The sequence below is a fragment of the Geotrypetes seraphini genome, chromosome 6 (assembly GCF_902459505.1).
Source record: "Geotrypetes seraphini chromosome 6, aGeoSer1.1, whole genome shotgun sequence".
Lineage (NCBI taxonomy): Eukaryota > Metazoa > Chordata > Amphibia > Gymnophiona > Dermophiidae > Geotrypetes > Geotrypetes seraphini.
Genome location: NC_047089.1, coordinates 134,777,167 through 134,797,800, shown reverse-complemented (window position 1 = coordinate 134,797,800; position 20,634 = coordinate 134,777,167). Strand labels below are relative to the sequence as shown.

General features: G+C 41.9%; 1 protein-coding gene across 5 annotated transcripts in view; it reads left to right on the top strand.

The window, feature by feature from the left end:
* Nucleotides 1-20,634, top strand: part of DNAJC3 (DnaJ heat shock protein family (Hsp40) member C3) — a 134,421-nt gene that overhangs the window by 22,999 nt on the left and 90,788 nt on the right. For 2 of the 5 annotated variants that reach the window (XM_033948151.1, XM_033948149.1), the window contains exon 3: nucleotides 17,191-17,315. In XM_033948151.1, the coding sequence (XP_033804042.1) occupies nucleotides 17,191-17,315 (125 nt within the window). The other 3 variants (XM_033948152.1, XM_033948150.1, XM_033948153.1) reach the window with 3 other exon arrangements.

The window sequence follows — 20,634 nt, the reverse complement described above, 5'->3', positions numbered from 1 at the left end:
GAACATTTTCTCCCTATGCTAACAGGTTGGACTTTTATTGTAAGAAAAGACCATGGTAAAGCCGTTTTAATAATCAGCCGCTAAAATACATGCATGCTGGAACCGGTTTAGCAAGCACATTAAAGGCAGATTTTAGTTTTTAGGGCCAGAGTCTCAAAACTAAAATCTGCCTTTAATGTGCTTGCTAAACTGGTTCCAGCATGTATGTATTTTAGCGGCTGACTATTAAAACGGCTTTACCATGGTCTTTTCTGAGTTTTCTGGCAGTCTCTGATACTGAAACATAGAAACATGATGGCAGATAAAGGCTAAATGATCCATCCAGTCTGCCCAACTGCAGTAACCAGTATCTCTTCCTCTCTGAGATCCATGCTTTCTTGAATTCAGACAACAGTCTCTGTCTCAGCCACTCCTGAGCCTATCACCTCTTAACATCATCCTATGCCCTCTCATTCCAGAGTTTCCTTTCAAATGAAAGAGGCTCAACTTGTGCACATTTACGCCACTTGGGTATTTAAACTTTTTTATTAAATCTCTCCTCTCCCGTCTTTCCTCCAAAGTATACATATTGAGATCTAAGTCTGTCCCCCATACGCTTTATGGTGAAGACTATGCACTAGTGCTGCCCAATTCAGGAAAAAAAGTTTTGATTCGATTCAGCCTATTGAATGGATTTTTCGATTCGATTTTCCTGCCCAATTGGGTGGTTTTTGTTTTTTTATTTTTTTCCAAACATCCTGGTGGGTTTATTTTATAGCCTCTTCACCCCCTTTGCTCTCTCTTAACCACACTAGTCCTGTGGTGTAAACAAAACAAACAAAAAATACTTTTCCTCTCTAAATCCTAGTTCGTGGTCTAACACCAGCTCTGTAAGGATACACATTTCAAATCTGACATTTTGTAATCACAAAACAAAAAATAATGTGTTTTCCTACCTTTTGTTGTCTGGTCATTTTTCAAATCATGTTGGTCCCAGGCTCTGGTTGTCTTCTGATCAGGCTCTCCTTCTTTCTTCTTTCTCTGTTCTAACCATCCATCTTCCATCTCTGTCATCCTCTTCTGTTTTCATTTCCTCCCCTGGAGGTCTGGCATCTTTACTTTTTTTTTCATCTCCATCCCCTCGCAGCTGCAGCAATGGACCCCACCATCCACAGATCAACCATCTCGCCTTTTCTCAACTATCCTTTCATCCAGCATCTCTCTTGTGTCCCCACTCAGGTTTTAATGCCCATACTAAGTGCTCCCTGGTCAGAAGGAGAAGGGAAGTGGATTTATGTTAAAGGAGCTTTTAAAGTAAGAGACCCTTAGAAGGTGCACCGTTTTCTGAAATAGGATCAGAAACTGAGTCCATTGTCTTGTCATTTAGAAAGGGGTCTTCTGATCTCAGTTATCCATTTAATTAAAAACGCTAAAGAGCAGGAAAACAAAAAGGCTTGGCTTGGCCAAGGGGAAGGACTTAATGGATGGGCTTGTCCTGCTTGTTGATTATTGCTTGTATTTGATCATTTTTGCATTTCTGCTGTTGAGTTTGTACTTTGTATGGTTGCGACTTTTTCACTGGCAATAAAAATATGTAAAAAAACCCAACAAAAACCCACCACTAAAAATAAATAATACAAATTATAGAAACACAGGTTAAGAATGCTAATAAATCATTTAGAGAACGGACTATGGAAGTCCTGAACTGCTTGAAGGTTCAGGCTGATGAATTAATACAATTGGTTCAGGCTAAAATCACAGATCCTGTGCCTAGTAGTGTAAATAAGAGAGGTCTGTACCGCACATTCCTATGTTACCATGTGACTATGTGGCAAAAAATGGAAAATTTCCATACTTATGTTGTGCCTTAGTGCGATACTGCAGAGTACTTTTAATTGGAGATGTAAAAGCAATATTTTATCAGATTTAGGAAGCCAGGCAGCAGAGGTTTTTAAAACAGCAGTGTTCCCTAACCTGACGACTAACAGTATATGCATGACAGAACGGATAAAGCTGCCAAGTGGGCATGTGAGCAAATGAACAAACAAAGCCAGGATATATTTGCTTTAACATGGCATCAAAAGAAGAATGTTGCAGATAAAGGAAATTTGAGAGAGTTATTGTTAGAAGGCGTCACACCCCTTAGAAATACAAACAAGGAAACAGTGCATTAGAATGACTCTAGTAATCCCCAAGGGATGTCATGTGCTGCCCAAATTCCCTTAATGTTGCGGGTCCAGAACCTACATTCTACCTTGCATGAAAATGCTGCCACTGTGATACATGTCTTATCCCTCCAGGTATGGCATCATGATGTTAATAAGATTGTGACCTAAATTGTAGTTAAATCTGAAGTATGTATTGTGAGCCCGCTGGGACAGACGGGAAAAATGCTTGAGTACCTGAATAAACTCATGTAAACCGTTCTGAGCTCTCCTGGGAGAGCGGTATAGAAAATTAAATAAATAAATAAATAAATAAAGTAAATCCCCGAGGGATACACGTTATATCTGGATCCATAGCTATTCCAGAGAGACCATTTCATAAATGGCCCATTGATTTCACATTGTGTAGAAGCTTACTAATGCAGAAAGCAGCAGCAGTAGAAGTGGCTCGCTTGTATGCACTGAATTGATACCCAGATATGGTATAAAACACTGCAAATTGTTAGACAATCAGCTATTAAAATTAGTAAGTAAATCTTTATTGATTGAACACAAATTCATTACAGTGTATCGTCCTCAATCTACTAGTTATAAAAACAAACCCGCAAATGATTTAATTAAAAGTGCCTTCGGTGAGGGTGGGGGGGCTTCGGTTTGGATTTCCTCCGTTTTTTGGTTGGTTTTTTTTTTTTCTCTTCCCTCTCTTCTTTTTTTGTTGGGGGTGGGGGTGTTGGTGGGGGAGGCCTTGCTTTCTTCTCAGGGCTCTGTTTGCATGGTATTTTGGCCTAGGGTATCTGGGCCTCCCCAGTGGCACAGGGTTGGGCTGATGATTATTAATGGTCTTGCATATTCTTATTTCTTCCTTATGATGACTGGACGGTTTTGGCTGGAGGGTGGGCTGGGGAAGGGGTTGAGTTTGGGGGGTGGGTGGGAGTTGGGGGACTTGTTCATTTTTGCACACCTGTACCTTTTTGCTGTGTTTTTTTCAATTCGATAAAAATTAATTTCCTGTAATTAAAAGTGCCTTAAGGAAAGGTATGCCATTATCTCTAAGGACTAGCTGACTATGTTACCAGCAGCATTGTATATAGTAAGGAATTGTTACCTTCCACAATTTTCTATGATCCCTTGGATTTAGTCAAGGGAAATCTTGCCTCACCAATCTACTGGATTTCTTTGAAGGGGGTGAATGAACATGTGAATAAAGGTGAGCCAGTTGATATTGTGTATTTTAAAAGACATTTAACAAAGTACCTCATGAAAGACTTCTGAGGAAATTAGAATGTCATAGGATAGGAGGTACTGTTCTATTATGGATTAAGAGAGTAAGATTAATTGGTCAATATTCTCAATGGAGAAGGGTAAATAGTGAACGGTAAATAGTGAACTCTCACTCCCCAAAGCCCACCTAGACCCCTCCGTAACTTTAACAGGAAGGCCGGCTGGATGGATGCCTATTCCCTCTGGTCGGCATGTCCATCTCTTCAGAATGGGAAGGAGAAGGCCCACCATTCTCTGGCCATCCTTCCAGTCAACCTTCCTGTTAAGGGTCCAGTGGAGTCTGGGTGGGCTTTGGGGTGGGCTTTAGTGGGTAGGAGTGGGGGTTCGGGGGTGCCGGTAGGAGGGAGTGGGAGTTGGTCCAACTTTCATGAGACTGACTGACAATCATTCAACAAGTTTTATAAGTATGGCAAATCAAACTGCAGATTGGACTCTTGCCCTCCAAATGTGATGAAAGCGGCCCCAATCAACTTTAAAACCAAAGTACTAGTCTGGGTCTACCTACAACTATCTATAGGAAAGTTCCCAGAAAATTTGGGTCAAATTGTAATAACACCTATTAAAAAGAACAACAAAGAATCATCCAATAATATATCAAATTTTAGACCTATCGCAAGCATTCCACTTGCTACTAAGTTAATGGAAGGGATGGAAAATGCTGAACTAAATACCTATTTAGACAGATTCAACATACTGCATAACAACCAATCATGTTTTAGAGCTGGTTACAGCACTGAAACGATTATGGCCTCGCTACTAAACCACCTACATTCCCTTCTTAGTCAAGGCACCAGTGCTATGATCTTGCAACTGGACCTAAGTTGCGCCTTTGACCTAGTAATCATATCATTCTAATGAATTGCTTAGAATCCATAGGTATCACAGAAAATGTGATATCTATGGAATAGATCCTATCAGGTATTCAAGGATGACAAACTCTCCTATAGCTGGAATAACAACTGCGGGTTACCTCAGGGTTCCCCTCTATCTCCGACCCTGTTCAATATCTATCTCATCTCACTGGGAAATCTGCTACAAAGTCTAAGGCTTAATTTTTACATTTACGCAGATGACATTACTGTAGTGATCCCTCTAACCTGTCTGTCGTCAGATTTTATTAATTTCTTAACCAACAACCTAAATCAAATTGAGCTCTGGATGATAGCCTTCAAATTGAAACTCAACACAGAAAAAACTAAATTCTTCTTAGCAACTCCCAATGAAAAGATAAAAGAAAATAAGATCCACGAGAACGGTTGAGAATACAAAATTGATCAAACCTTAAAAATACTAGGTGTAACCCTTGATAAGCATCTAACCCTGGAAAAACATACAGATCTTTTGTTAAAAAAATGCATATCGGTCCTATGGAAGCTTCGCACCATTAAAAAATACTTTGACGAATCATCTTTGCGTTTACTAGTACAATCATCCATCTTGAGTACTCTGGATTACTGTAATATTATATACCTAGGAGCCTACAAAAAGACACTTAACAAGCTGAGATTAATTCGGAACACTGCGGTCCATCTAATCTTCGGTTTAAAAAAATGGGAACACATTACCTCTTACTTTCAGAAACTTCACTGGTTGCCTGCTTTAGCTACAAAGCTGTTTTGGGGATGCTACCATCTTACCTTGCCTCTCAGTTCACTATAAACTGTTCTAATAAGAGCACCCGCAGAATAAATCTATTTAATTATTCCTCCCTGAAATCATGTCAATACAAGAAAGTTTTTTGATAGAATTATCATTCCAGGCAGCTAAATTGAACATATGGCTTGGAAAACCCATACTTGAGGCCACTTCTTACGTTGACTTTAGAAAATTACTAAAGACACATCTGTTTGACAAGTTCTAAATCCCAAAGCATGTTCCACCTATCTCTCTAACAATTCCAAACAGCTGTCCACATCTTAAATATGCCACTGTTATAACTTTTAGATTCTGTTATTGTATTTCAGATTGAATGTTTACTTTGTATCTCAATCACTGATTGTATGTATCTCTGTTGTAAACCGCTTCGAACTTCTGGTATAGCGGTATATAAGAAATAAAATTATTATTATTATTATCAGTTTGCTACAGGAAGGAAAATGCCTGCATACTTTTTGATTACCAGGACAGTTACCATTTAGTTTTTGTTTTCTGATTATATTGCAGCCCTGAAGACTGCAGTAGTAGAAGTCTGAGTGCAGAGAGGTTTAAATGCAGCTTTCAAGGGCATCAGTGAACCCTTCAAATTTGACGAAAATTAATGGGTCTCATTACAAACAGGACAAAGCTGGAATACCTGTCCTACATTTGACTGGTCATATACATTGCCCTGTCCAGAAACTGGAGAAGTGGGGATACTAGAAAACCCTATAAACAACTTTGACTGAAGTCCAAAGTCAACGAGAACCGGCAACTCCAGGCACAGGCTTAATGGTTGTCTACAAATTTACTGGTCTCGGCAATATTCTTATGGACCCTTTCAGATAGAGACTGTCTGTTCATTTGCTGTAAGATTGAAAAGCTATTCACTGTTAGTTTATGTGAAAGATATGAAGCCTGTTCCTGTACTGGAAAAAGACCGAGTATGCCAGTGTACCTATCTGAGAAGCCCCAAACATGAGAGGAATTTCAGGTTTTCATTACATAAGAACATCAGACCTGGGGTCCATCCAGTCCGGTGATCCGCACACGCGGAGGCTCAGCCAGGCATACCCTGGCGAATACACTAGTCACTCGTATCCCTCAATGTCTCCTGCAAGAAGATGTGCGTCCAATTTTCCCTTAAATCCTATAATGATGGTTTCCTCCACCAGCTCTTTCGGGAGTGGATTCCTTCTGCATGGCCTGCGGGCACCGGGACATAACCCGTACATCCAGAATGACACACCTGTAGAACGTGTGCTTAGTTTTTCAAGGAAATTGTAAGCACATACTTTTGGAAAATGTATGAGCATGTGTAGAGATGCAAACCCTCCCTTAGCCCTTAACACACACTATTACTGAGCAATTTAATAGCAAGTTCTTGTCACCACTGGACAGATTGTATAATAATATTTTATTTATTTATTCAATTTTCTATACTGTTCTCCCAGGGGAGCTCAGAATGGTTTACATGCATTTATTCAGGTACTAAAGCAGTTTTCCCTCTCTGTCCCAGCGGACTCACAATCTATCTAACGTATCTGGGGCAATGGGGGGATTAGGTGACTTGCCCAGGGTCACAAGGAGCAGTGTGGGTTTGAACCCACAACCTCAGGGTACTGAGGCTGTAGCTTTAACCACTGCGCCACACTCTCCCAATAGTTAATAATAGTTAATAATAATAATAAGATAATTAATAATAGTTAATAATAATAGAAAGATAGATAATAGTTATCTATCTTTTGTCTACTATTCTTTTTTTCTTCTGACTTTTGTTTGATGTTATTCTGGTTTTCTTACTCAATATTTAGCTTATGGTTATCTGCAAAACCTTTTAGACTGAAACATTAAATTTGTCTTTAGTAAAGATTTTATAACACGTACTTAAGAATTTAGATACCAATATGTGAAAATGCATGTTCACTATCTTAGTGTTTTTACATTAGTTTTACCTACATGGGATTATAATAATCCTTAACATGGTCACTTAAATGTATATGAACATATGAAATTTGAAGCTGCTAGAGTAGCTAATGCTACTTCTTGTTGAGTTTACACCCAAATTCCTCACCAAGCTGATAGGCTCCCTTTTATGCCTGTTGCTTGGAATATTTCCAATATGTGTTATTACTCTATATATCTAATGAAATCTACAAGGCTTGTGTCGCCTCAATTTAACCACACAAGCAATTGTTCCACATTGCTTAAATCTGCTATATTATATTATGTGAATCAATCATCATTTTGAATATGATCCTACCACTCCTTCAAGATCTGTTTTATTCAACCTTACCCTGGATTTTATGGTTTGCTGGTTCTGGTACTTGTGTTTATAATGTTAGTACCAATTCATTCAATATTATTATCCATGGCCTAATGTAACTGTATCTTCATACTTTACCCTTGCACAATGGTGGGCCTGGCAATCTGGGCAGAGCAACTTCTTGTTGCCCTCTTACGCTGATTGATGGTTGATTTGTGGGACCTGTGTGTACCGATGGCTACATGAAAATTGGTCCAGATCATGCTATATGGCCTTTATCCCAGGACAAGCAGGCAGATATTCTTGCATGTGGGTGACGTCATCCACGGAGCCTAGATGTGGGCAGCTTCGCAAGCAGACTTGCTTGTATAACTTTAGAAAGTTTGTGACTGCCGCACTGCACATGCATGAGTGCCATCCCGCCCAGTGCAAGGCGCGCCTCTCCTCATTTCTCAGTTTTCCGCAGAGCCAAGAAGTCCTATTTCTACACTCTGTGCTAGACTCACTACTTTGTGCCTTCTCTCACTGCGGCTCGTGTTTTATTTCTTTTCAGGGTCGCTGTGTTTTTCTTGTGCGTTTTTATTATTATTATTATTTTTTTAATTTACTTTGGTTTTTTTTCTTTTGGTCATGGTGGGGCCTGCCTCGTGGCCTCAGCCTCCGGGCTTTGACTTAGCTGTGGCTATTTTCCCATTTATGTCCCAGCCGGTTACAGGCTTCAAGAAGTGTAGCCATTGTCAGCGTGCGATTTCTCTCACTGACCCACATCAGTGGTGTATTCAGTATTTGGGACCTGACCATCATCCGGAGTTGTATGCCCGCTGCGCTACCCTTCAACCTCATGCCCGCAAACATCGTCGAGTTCAGGTGGAAAAACTCTTTGGAGGTATGGATCCACTTGCCCTGGTCTCGACCTCTAATCTGGTCAGCTTACAGGGGTTTCACCTTCTGCCTCAATCTCGGCTTCAACTTTAATCAAGCCATCCTCGTTTGGGTCCTCGTCCTCGAGTAAATCTGCTAAGTCTTCTCCTGACGAGATGCTTACCTCGCTGCCTCCCTCAGGTCAGGTACCATTAGTAGTTATCAAGCTACCCAAGAAGCATGTCTCCGAGTCGAAGAGTCATTCTTCTCCTCCTTCCTCGGAGACTATAGCCACAACAAATGTACCAGATCCTCAAGTCTCGGTGTCACATTTGGAGGCTATGATACAGACCATCTTGGATCTTCAGTTTGGTAATATGCTTGTCAAACATACTCCTGCCTCGACTCTGCTTCCTGCAGTCCAGTCTGAGCACTTAGCAGTATCACAAGGAGTCAAGTCCTTGGCTGTGCCTCAAGTTGATCCTCCTCACTTTATACAAGGAGTTGAGTCCTTGGGAGTGCTTCGAGAAGAATCTACATACTCTATGCAAGGAGTCAAGCCTTTGCGAGTGTCTCGTCTGGAGCAAAAGCACGCTTCTCAAGGAGCTGAGTCCTTGTCAGTGCCTCGAGATACCTCCACCTCCAGCCCTCCCTTCTCGTATAAGGCATCGCCCTTCCTGAGGCATAGGGCAAAGACTCCTTGACTTTCTTCTCAGCAAGACCTGCCTGGTTCGAGATACAGTTCTCTACATCAGTCGAGGCATTCATCGAGGCATAGATCCTCTTCTTGAGACGAGCCTCGTATCTCCAGGCCTTGAGACTCTTCGAGGCCTCCAACTCCAAAGTTGAGGACACCATCTCCAAATACCTCTGCTTCTTCTCCTGTGAGGGATTCTATCCATTCTCTGTGAGTCATCTATACCTGCGAATTCAGGCCTCAGGTATAATAATAATAACAACTTTATTCTTTTATATCGCCATAACCAAAAGTTCTAGGCGATTTACACTAAAAAGAGCTGCACAATTAACGAAATACAATAATACAGTAAAAAAATACAAATATTTGTAAAATAGAATTTCAATAATAAAACTCGCTAAGTAATAAACTTATCAAACAAAGTGGTCTTAATTTCTGAAAACTCCAATAGGATAACATAGCTTACTGAATACATTTACCTAACTAAGATTGTTGCCTACCAGATTGAAATGTTCCAGAGAAGCTTCACCTTCATTCTCCACCTTGCGAGGCACTCCGAGGTTAACTTTCCATGGAGCAGATATCTTTTTCTTCTTTCCTACATCAAATGAGTAAGGAACGCCAATATTACTTTGGACTCTGATTCCAAATACTCTCAGGAATATTTAGAAGAAATGGGTATGTCTTGTCCTCCTGTGAAGTCTCTCAAATTACCCATTAATAGGCTTCTTTCTCAAACCTTCAGGAGAAATCTTGAGACACCTTAATCCATTCCTGCTGTCCCAGGAAAACTGGAGTCTCGTTACAGGATGGTCCACTGCAAGGGCTTCGAGAAATCTCAGTTATCCCACCAGTTCATTCTTATGGAGTCTTCTCTGAAAAAGACCAATCCTGCTGAAGTTTATGCCACTATCCCTCCTGGAAGAGAGGGCAGGACCATGGACAAATTTGGTCGCCGTTTGTATCAAAATTATCTCATGGCAACTAGAGTTTTGAATTACAATTTTGTTTTTATTTCTTATTTCAAGCATTTGGTTGATACACTGCCTGAATATTTCAAATATATTCCTCAACACTGTCTTTCAGGATTTCAGCAGACGATCACCACTCTGACTCAACTCCGCATGCATCTCCTTCAATATTCCTATGATGCATTTGAGCTTTCCTCGAGGGTCGCTGCCTTTTCAGTGGCTTGCCCGCCTCTGTACTATAGATCTGGATCCTAATCTTCAAGATCGTCTGGCCAACATTCCTTGTCAGGGTAATGAATTGTTTGATGATTCCATTGAAGCAGCTATTAAACGATTGAACATGAGAAATCATTTGCTTCCATCATTCATCCTAAGCCTAAGCCTTCTACTTCTAAAGGCTTCAGACCTCTTCCATCTTACCAGAGGTGTTTCCCACAGAGAGCAGCTCCTTATACAAGAGTGCCTCCTAAGAAGCAACCACAACAGCAGCAGAAACCTCAGACTCCTGCTGCACCTAAGGCCTCTCAGCCTTTTTGACCATCTAATACAGAGCACAACCTCCATCGTTCTGCCTCTGTCCTCTCCCCTTCCCATTGGAGGTCATCTCCATCATTTTTATCATCACTGGGTGCTCTCCGTCATCATGGAAGAATACTCTCTTCATTTCATCCAGGTTCCTCCAGATCTGCCTCTAAAAGAGTATCCTTCCAATCCATCCCAGACCGCCCTTCTTCAAGAAGCTCAAGCTTTGCTTCGTCTCCATGCCATCTAGGAGGTTCCTCTGGAACCGCAGAGCAGGGGGTTTTACTTCCGTTATTTCCTAGTTCTGAAGAAGACGGGTGATCTGCAACCTATTTTGGACCTCGGAGCCCTCAACAAATTTCTTGTCAGAGAGAAATTTCGAATGCTGTCTCTGGCATCTTTATACCCAGATTTATAAAAGGACTCTTCAATGCCAAACCTCCTCCAGTGATTTGGGATCTCAATGTTGTTCTTGCTCAACTGATGAAACCTCCTTTTGAACCAATGGATTCGGCTCATCTTAAATATCTCATTTGGAAATTGGTTTTTCTCATTGCTCCCACATCTGCTCGCAGAGTCGGCGAGCTACAAGCTTTAGTTGTAGACCCACCTTTCACAGTATTCCATCATGACAAGGTGGTCCTCCATACTCATCCTAAATTCTTACCTGGTTTCAGAATTTCATCTCAATCAATCCATTGTACTTCCAGTGTTTTTTCCAAAGCCTCATTCTCACCCTGCAGAATCAGCTCTTCATACTCTGGACTGTAAGCATGCTTTGGCTTTCTTCTTGCAACGCACTCAACCACATAGATCTGCCCCTTAACTTTTTGTCTCCTTCGATCCAAACAACTTGGGACATCAGATTTCCAAGTGCACCATCTCCAACTGGTTAGCTGCTTGTATCTCTTTCTCGACGCATCTACAGAGTTGAGTCATAGCCCATAAAGTGGGAGCCATGGCGAAATCAGTAGCTTTCCTTAGATCTATTCCTATTGAGGAAATCTGTAAAGCTGCCACTTGGTCCTCAGTTCATACTTTCACCTCTCATTATTGTCTGGATACTTTTTCCAGACGGGATAGCCATTTCGCCCAGGCAGTTTTACAAAATTTATTCTCTTAAGTTGCCAACACTTCCACTATCCCATTTTGGTTAGCTTGGAGGTCACCCACATGTGAGAATATGCTGCCTGCTTGTCCTGGGATAAAGCACAATTACCATAACAGGTGTTATCCAGGGACATCAGGCAGATAGTCTCATAACCCACCCACCTCCCCTGGTTGTCTTCTCTGCTAGCTATCTGAACTGAGGAGAGGTGCACCCTTCACTGGGCAGGAAGGCACTCGCAAACTTTCTAAAGTTCTATCAGCAAGTCTGCTTGCGAAGCTGTCCGCATCCGGGCTCCGTGGATGAGGTCAACCACATGTGAGAATATCTGCCTGTTGTCCCTGGATAATACCTGTTACGGTAAGTAACTGTGCTTTCTGGTACCACTGGTGCTACTCCATACCCAACCCCCAGTTAGGCCTAAGAGATCATCACCTTTAGTATCAGAAGGAGATAGAATTGGTATGATTCTCTCTACCTTGTATATGGAGTAGCATGTTTACTACAGATTGTAAAGAGACTTGCAATACTTATATATAAAGTAGGAGTAATGAACCTATTGTACTAGCTAATCCCCCTTTCTTTAGAATTATGACAAACCTTGTAAGAACATTAAGAATTTCTGTGGCTGGGTCAGACCAGTGGTCCATTGTGCCCAGCAGTCTGCTCACGTGGCGGCCTTAGGTCAAAGACCAGTGTCTTATTTGAATATAGCCTTACCTGCGTATGTTCTGGTTCAGCAGGAACTTATCTAACCCTTTCTTGAATCCCTGGAGGGTGCTTTCCCCTATAACAGCCTCTGGAAGAGCGTTCCAGATTTCTACCATTCTCTGGGTGAAGAAGAACTTCCTTATGTTTAACTTTAGAGAGTGCCCTCTCGTTCTCTTCACCTTGGAACAATCTCTCTTTCTCTACTAAGTCAATTCCTTTCAATATTTTGTATTTTTCTATCAGGTCCCCTCTGTCTCCTCTTTTTTTCAAGGGAGAAGAGGCCCAGTTTCTCTAGCCTCTCATTGTACGGCAACTCCTCCAGTCCCTTAACCATTTTTGTCGCTCTTCTCTGGACCCTTTCGAATAGTACTGTGTTTGTTTTTTTTCATGTACAGCGACCAGTGTTGGATCAGCATTCCTGGTGGGGGCGCATCATAGCCCGGTACAGCGGCATGATAACCTTCTCAGATCTGTTTGTGATCCCCTTCTTAATCATTTCTAGCATTCTGTTCGCCCTTTTCGCTGCCGCTGTGTATTGCATGGACGGCTTCATTGATTTGTCTACAAGTACTCCCAAGTCTCTTTCCTGGGGGCTCTCTCAGAGTACAGCACTGGACATCCTGTATTCGTGCATATGATTTTTGTTACAGACATGCATCACCTTGCACTTATCCACGTTGAACCTTATTTGCCATTTCGCAACCCATTCCTCGAGTGCGTTTGTCTCATTGTAGGTCTTCGCAATCTTTCTGTGTCCTCACTACTCTGAATAACTTTGCATCGTCAGCAAATTTAATCACCTCACTTGTCCTACCAATTTCCAGGTTGTTTATAAATATGTTGAAGAGCACGGGCCCGAGCACTGAACCCTGCGGCACTCCACTCGTGACTCTTTTCCAGTCCGAATATTGTCCATTGACCCCCTCACTATCGCTCTCGATTCTATGGCTCACAATTTTTTGAAGTAGATGTTCATGCGGGACCTTGTCGAACGCCTTCTGAAAATCTAGATATAAGATGTTGACTGGGTCATCCATGTCTATCTGCCTGTTTACTCCCTCAAAGAAGTGCAGTAAGTTTGTCAAGCAAGATCTTCCTTTGCTGAAGTCATGTTGGCTGGTCCTCATCAGATTGTGTCCTTCAAGGTAATCAGTGATGTGGTCCTTTATCAGCACCTCTACCATCTTTCCCGGTACCAAAGTCAGACTCACTGATCTGTAGTTTCCCGATCGGCCCTCGAACTTTTCTTGAAGATCGGTGTAACATCCACAACCTTCCAGTCTTCCGGAATCCTTCCTGATTTGATCGACAGATTGGCTGTTAGTTGAAGCAGTTAAGCTATAACCCATTTCAGTTCCTTGATTACCCTCGCGTGGATGGCATACGGTCCCTGGGATTTATCGTTTTTAAGCCTATCAATTTGCTTGCATACCTCTTCTAGGCTGACTATCGACCCTGTCAGTTTCCCGTCTTTATTTCTTGTGTATAGTATGTCGGCTTCTGATATATTGGATATATCCTCTTTATACAATGGCTTTACAAAACCAAATGGCTCTGATTTATCTGCTTGCCTCTCAATATAGTAGTACCTGTGCTAATATTGGTGAAGAATGTTGCACATACATCACAGATGCATATTTCCAATCTCGGTACATGGAAAAGGGTTTAATAAGTGCTCTAATTGGTCTTGTATTTCTGCTTCTAATATTCTGTAGTTATGCCACATTTTTGATGGCAATTGGGAAAAGTTATGCTCAGAAGATGACAGCTAAACTCACACTTATCAAGAAAACTGTATTGCTTCAGCCAACCCTCTCTTACTGTTTCCTCTGACGGCCTGGATATGATTGTCTCGAGGAGTCGAGCCATTAATCAAGTGGAGACTGAAGGGCTAGCAAGTGGTCATGTTGTAAGAAAGAAAGACTAGCAAGTGATCATGCTGTAAGAAAACAAGTCAATAGCGCTGGGTGAGGCCACAGTGAGCTCCTGAGATTTGTGATGAGAGAAGCATGAAGTCCTGAAAGCAGTGACAGGAGCACAACAAAATTTTAAGGAACATACTTAGTTACTATCAAAAACAGAAAGACAAAGTCAACAGCACATGAGGGAATGAAAAGCACAGAGATGACAAGATTGATAACACTTGCAGAGTACAGCAAGTTATGAGAAGAAACAATGTAAAAACTAAAGATTAAGCATTGTGTAATCAAGACACATAGATAGGTTAGAGAAAATTATAAAAAAGACAGCACAGCAATATAGAATTGAGATAGTCAGCTCTGAGATTTAGAGACATCTCCCTGGCACAACTATATTCAAAATATATTAGCTGCATACAGTTTGTAATTTGCTTAATATAATTTAAATTGCTTAATATCATTTAAATGATTTAAATAAAAGAGAAATTTCAATATACTTGTGCAAGTATCTGGTCATTCTCTAAGTAGGTTCTTGCAGCCTAACCTATTCAGGTGCCACCCCCTCCTCTGACATCAGGGGCGGGATCATGGCAGAGGGAATGTGCTGTGGAGGATGACGGCAGCCTGCTAGGATCACTACAGCACTTGTGATCCTCTGCAGGCTGCCCTAATTAGCTGAAGGTGAGACCAGGAGGCCAGGTGGAAAGCTGGAGGACACTAGAAAGAGCACAAATACAGCACTTCACGACTGACCCTCCCACCTCCCCCCTCATCCCCCTAAAGCAGGAGCAGCAGTGCAGTGGATGACGAGCAAGAGGCAGCGCTGCCGCTCCTGATTTAAGAGACCTGAACGGATCAGCGTGCTCAATTTTTATTTTATTTTTTAAACTAATCGATTCAACAAAATGAATCGATGAATTGGGTAGCACTAGTTATTGGAGGTATGGGGGGGGGGTGTTGCTTGGTGGCAGGAGTGATTGAGAAGCTCTCCCACTGTCATGTGCAGGGGGGTGCTTGACTTCAGTGGTGGGAGGGAGTGGGCATTTATTCTGCACATGTGCCCATCACTATCACCAGTGATGGACACATGGAAATTTAGTGAATCTTTGCTACTTTCTGCCAACATCATTTCCATGCAAGGTTTTTGGAGAATGAAATCAGTGTTCTCCCTAGGGCCTTTCAGCCGGGCGGTCCACCTGGCTAATTTAGATGACCGCCTGGCTGCCATCCATCGTGAATCCTGCAGCTGCCGCCGCTGCTCAACATTTTTAAAAAAACCACCATCTCTCATCGGCTGGAGATTTGGCGCCTTAGCCCGTAGCAAACTCGTGCTTCGGGGCTTTAAGGTGTGCATGCCGGCTTCACCTCTTTTCCCTCCGAAACTGGAAGTTATGTCCTGGGGGGTGGGGGGAAGAGAAGGGAAGCCTGGACGCACCCCTTAGAGCTCTGAAGCATGAGTTCGCTACAGGCTAAGGCAGGAGACTGGTCAACGACGAATGGAAGCTTACAACTTGCTTCGGGCCTTCCTTGCTGCTGGGTCCTGCCTACTTTCTGTTTCTGCGAAGGCAGGACCTGGCAACGAGGAAGGCCCGAAGCAAGGAAAGAGCAGCAAGTTGTAAGCTTCCCTCCATCGCTGACCTATGGAAGATAGGTCAGCGATGGAGGGAAGCTTGCGACTCTGCCAATTTTCCCCACCCCGCCCTACCCAGCTACTTTTTCATGCCACCCGGCTGGAAAAAATTTCTGGGGAGAACACTGAAATCACCTTTTTTGAAATTGCTACAATAATGGCTTCGACAGGTATTAATGTAGAACAAAATCTATTCCAGAGAAAGGAAAATAGTAAAACCAGAGGGCATAATTTGAGGTTGAGGGGTGGTAGATTCAAGAGTAATGTTAGGAAATTCTTTGTTACGGAGAAGGTAGTTGATGCGTGGAATGCACTCCCGAGGGAGGTGGTGGAGAAGAAAACGGTGACAGAGTTCAAACAAGTGTGGGATGAACACAGAGGATCTCTAATCAGAAAAATAATGGGTATACATTGAAGAACTAAGGCCAGTACTGGGCAGGCTTGCATGGCCTGTGTCCCAAATATGAACATTCCATGGAGGATGAGCTGGGGAGGGTTTTGATGGTTAAGATGAGCTTTGGAGACTCCAGTAGATGGAACCTAAGCACACTACTGGGCAGGGCTCTGGGTTTCTGGCCCAGAAATATCTAAGTAAAAGGACCATTTAGACTAAATAATTAATTTATGGAGCATGTATGGTTGGGTAGACTGGATGGACTACTCGGGTCTTTGTGCCATCATTTACTATGTTACTATGTAACACAGTGAAATGTTGTAAAGCTGCTACTTGGGTGTGCACAGGAAACAAAAGTGAAAGTAAAAAACGTAGCGGGAAGAAAAAAACGTGATGATGTCTGACGTGGGGGGGAATGGACAGGCCAGAACCCTGAAAAAATGCAAATGGACCTAAAAATGGAACCGGAAAAGAAAAATGAAAGTTTGAAAACAAATGGGAAGAGATCATTATGCAATGTGAAAAGGGTGGTAAATGATGAGAGCATGAGTGTTATATTTGAATGTAAAGTGTTAATGTAGGTGATGTGTGTATATGAATGAGTGGTAAATAATGAGAAAGGAAGGGGTAAATGATGTGAACATGAATATGTTGTATGTGAAGTATTAATGTAGTTGATGCGGATGAAAATCGATGCCATAGTGCACTAGGTCATGGGCCTTCCTAAGGATTGCAAGTGTGGGAGAACATTACAGAAATGAGCAGTGCATGTGTAAGTAAATCCAAAATAACTAGAACTGCATGCAGACATCAAGGAATACTAATGATTTGTTACCAGGCATGAAACAAAACAGACTGTCTAATATAGCTAGAGGCAGTAAAATACGACAAATCTGATTTGAGTCAGGTAAGAATTTTGTGTTAAGTGTTTGTGTGGTTTTGGTATTTTTAAAATTTACATTTTTTAATATGGATACAATTGAATGTAAAAGCATTTTTGTTTCACCGATGTGTATACTTTGGGTTTTTAATGCATGACTGTTTGTTCTAGATGGAGACCCTGAAAACTATATTGCCTTTTATAGACGGGCAACAGTTTATCTAGCCATGGGCAAATCTAAAGCTGCAGTTCCTGATTTAAGTAAAGTAATTGAACTGAAGCCAGATTTTACATCGGTAAGTAGTGTTTTTCTCTGAAAGAACACTCAAAGAAAATTGGTGGCTTTTCTTTTGATAAGTTTGATTTAAGATATTGCCTTCAAGTGTATTATGATTTAGCATTTCAAAAATTATTTACCTATAAGTCAATTCAAGATCAGTGGGTTTTAGTTTTATGATGTTTTTATTTTTAGATCAAAAGTTGCAGTAAAGATGGAATATTTCTAAAAGCAGATTATTTTGTTCCCTTAGTGGTAGTTCAAATAAACGCATTTGATCAGATATGAGAGGCTAAAATCTATATTATATAGAGTTACTGGCGTAGCATGAATAATAGTGCTTTTCTTTCAGAGGTTTGTTTGTTTAAAAACATAGTAAATCAATCAGTCTAATTCCAAAAGGTGTTTTATTTTGTCATGAGACTGATTTGAGAAGAATACATTCTCTCCTGGGTTGGGATGGTTTGTTTGGGGGGTGGGGAGAGTTCTTTTCCTTTTTGATTATTTTTGGTATCCCCTTTCAGTTCCTAGAAACTTTTACTTTACATACAAATGTATGGAATGAAGGCTAATAATAGCTTTATGAAATTTCTTCTTGAAGAAAATTTTGCTTTAGATTTGGAAGCAGGAATCCAAAATTCAGCCCTGGACAAGAGCCTATTTATCCTCCTTCATATGACTTGCATAGCCAACAGTATGAGACTTGGTACGCTACTTCCTTTTGGAAAAATGTATTAAACAGTTATACTCGAGTTTTCCACAAAGTGGCTCTGATTGTGCACTATGTGGAAAAAGTTTTGAGTACATTCTAGGACAGGAGTGGGCATCCTTTAGATACAGAGGGCTGCATGAACATCGGTACAGTCCACCTGCATACTGCAATATTATGTAATGTCAGAACCTGAAATGCACAGAGCTCTGTCATAAACAAGTAAAAAGTAACTAAACCTGATGGAAACTGCTAATGGCTAGTCTGAAAATATTTATAACATACAGTATTTAAAAAAAGTAAATTTAGTTAACAAAATTTTTTTTTCTGTGTATGCTTCCCCTGGTGTTATAGGTTGCATAAAAATCAGTGGTGGACTTTATTTGGCCTAAGGGCCACAGGTAGCCCACTGTTAGGGTTCTAAAGCAGGGGTGGGGCAGCCTCAGTCCTTGAGGGTCACAATCCAGTTGGATTTTCAGGATTTCCCCAGGGAATTTGTATGAGATCTATTTGCATGCACTGCCTCATTTTGTACGTAAATAGATTTCATTCATATTCATTGAAGAAATCCTGACAATCCAACTATGTTGTAGCTGTCAAGGACCCAAGTTGCCAACCTCTGGTCTAGGGTGATCTGTATTTTTGTACAACGATTGTACTCCAATACAAATCCTAAGCTAAACACAGGAGAGAGATACACAGACACCCCCATCAAATTAATTAACTTGAACAAAGCAATATACTTAGTTATTCAACAATTAGTATACTTATATGAATTCTGCTTCATCCAGTAACTGGTATTTCCTTTAACAGCAACAATTTCAATCGAATGTTTCCTGCAATTTGTTGTAAGGGCCTCACTCAAAAGGATTGGAACCTCCTTTCAGAGTTTAAAGAACTTTGAGCGTTTTGCCAAAATGTGACATTTTCCTTTTCCTTAGCAACAGCAGCAGATGAATCCAGAGACCAATGGGATAGCCCACATCTACCAGCGGACGGAGCTAGAGAAACTAATTAACAGGTGGTCCTATTGGCTGGCACTCCTCCTGTATCTCCAGTATGCTCTATTTCCCAGCAAGTGATGGTCGTTATTCAATTAGCTCCTGGATTCTGGCTGTGTCTGGAACCTTATTTCTCCTGTGGAGGTTTCTCTTCAGTGAGCCTGCCATTCTATTTCTCCTGTTGAGGTTTTCTCTTCAGTGAGACAGGGGTGTCCAGCTGAACGGTGCCAGCTTTAGGGGTTATACCTGGGCCTCTCCCAGGTCCCTGCCTCACCCTCCCTCCAGTGATAGAGGTTCTGACTGGGTCTCTATATGTATGTATATTTTTCTTCTTTCCCTTAATTTAAAAAAAAAAAAAAAAAAAAGACCACAGGGAATATATACAATGTCTGCCCTGCTAGTGCTGAGCAACCAGCAGTAACCGGCACTTGCTGTCCTCTGCAAGCCCTGACTCAGAGTTTATTGTGAGTATGTTATGGTTAGGCTTCTTGTTCGCTGCAGGTTCGTTAGTCACGGGTGCATGTTTGTGAGGGAGCCTTTCCTCTATGGGTTCCGGTGTCACGGGTGAGAGACTTTGCTGTGAGCAATTTTATTTCTAGCCGCACACGTTGTGAGACCGAGTTTTGGGTGGTATTCAGCGCCTAACTCCTTTCGGCACAGGAGTGTCTGTTGGCTGTGGGGAGCTCCGTGTATGTGTTTACCGGAGCATGAAGGAGCGGTTATTTCCCGCGCTTCTTTCTTACGCTGTCAGTAGTACTGCAGCGTTCAAGCACTTTTTCCCCCGAGCTGTTTTTTACTTCATTTTGCGGTGGCCTAGGTTGGCAAGGCAGTGCATGTTTGCTGAGGGAGCTCTGGGTTTGTATTTACCGGAGCGTGGAAGGAACGGTTATTTCCTGTGCGCGGGAGCCATACAGTTATTTTCCTACGCTGTCGGCGGTGCCACAGCGTTTGAACAGTTCTCCTCCAGGCTGTTTTTTCCTCCACTTTGGCGGTGGTCTGTTTGTTCGTGTTGGCCGCATTACAATAGTGTCGAAGCTGTGGCTGTCGGGTTTGTTTTCTCCCGAGTGCTGCTTCTCATTTCATATGCGTTCTGCTGGCATGGGGCCCATCTTGAACGGCCTGAGGACATTTCAGGGGGTGTTTTCACTCAGTGCTTCTCGGTTTCGGAGCGGCAGGAGGCTCATTGTAGTACAAATTTCTCAATACCAGCAGAGTACCCAGCAGCATTGCAGCGTGTAGGCTATTATTTCACAAGGCCTCCCTTTTGTTTGAGTTCCACGCATTGGAGGTTGTACAGCCCCATTTTGCTTTGATGCAGCACTTGGGAGCTTGCTGAGTGTTTGTTTGATATGCTTCTCGTAACTTGGGGGTCATGCTTACTAGGCCTGAGAGCATATTGGAGGGAGACTTCAGTTTATGCTCCACTGCCCAGTTCAGCTTTTCTCTGCACAGGGTGGCCAGAAGGTGCATTGCTGCAGGTTGCTGTTAACAGCTAGAGATTACCTGGTTCGTGGTGCAGGTTTCTCTTTCTTTCTCTCAGGATCTCTCTAAAGAAAGCATATACATACTTGAATGTTTTCTTTTCGGCTCTCTGTGCAGTGGTTTGTGTGTGTGGTAGCGTTATAGAA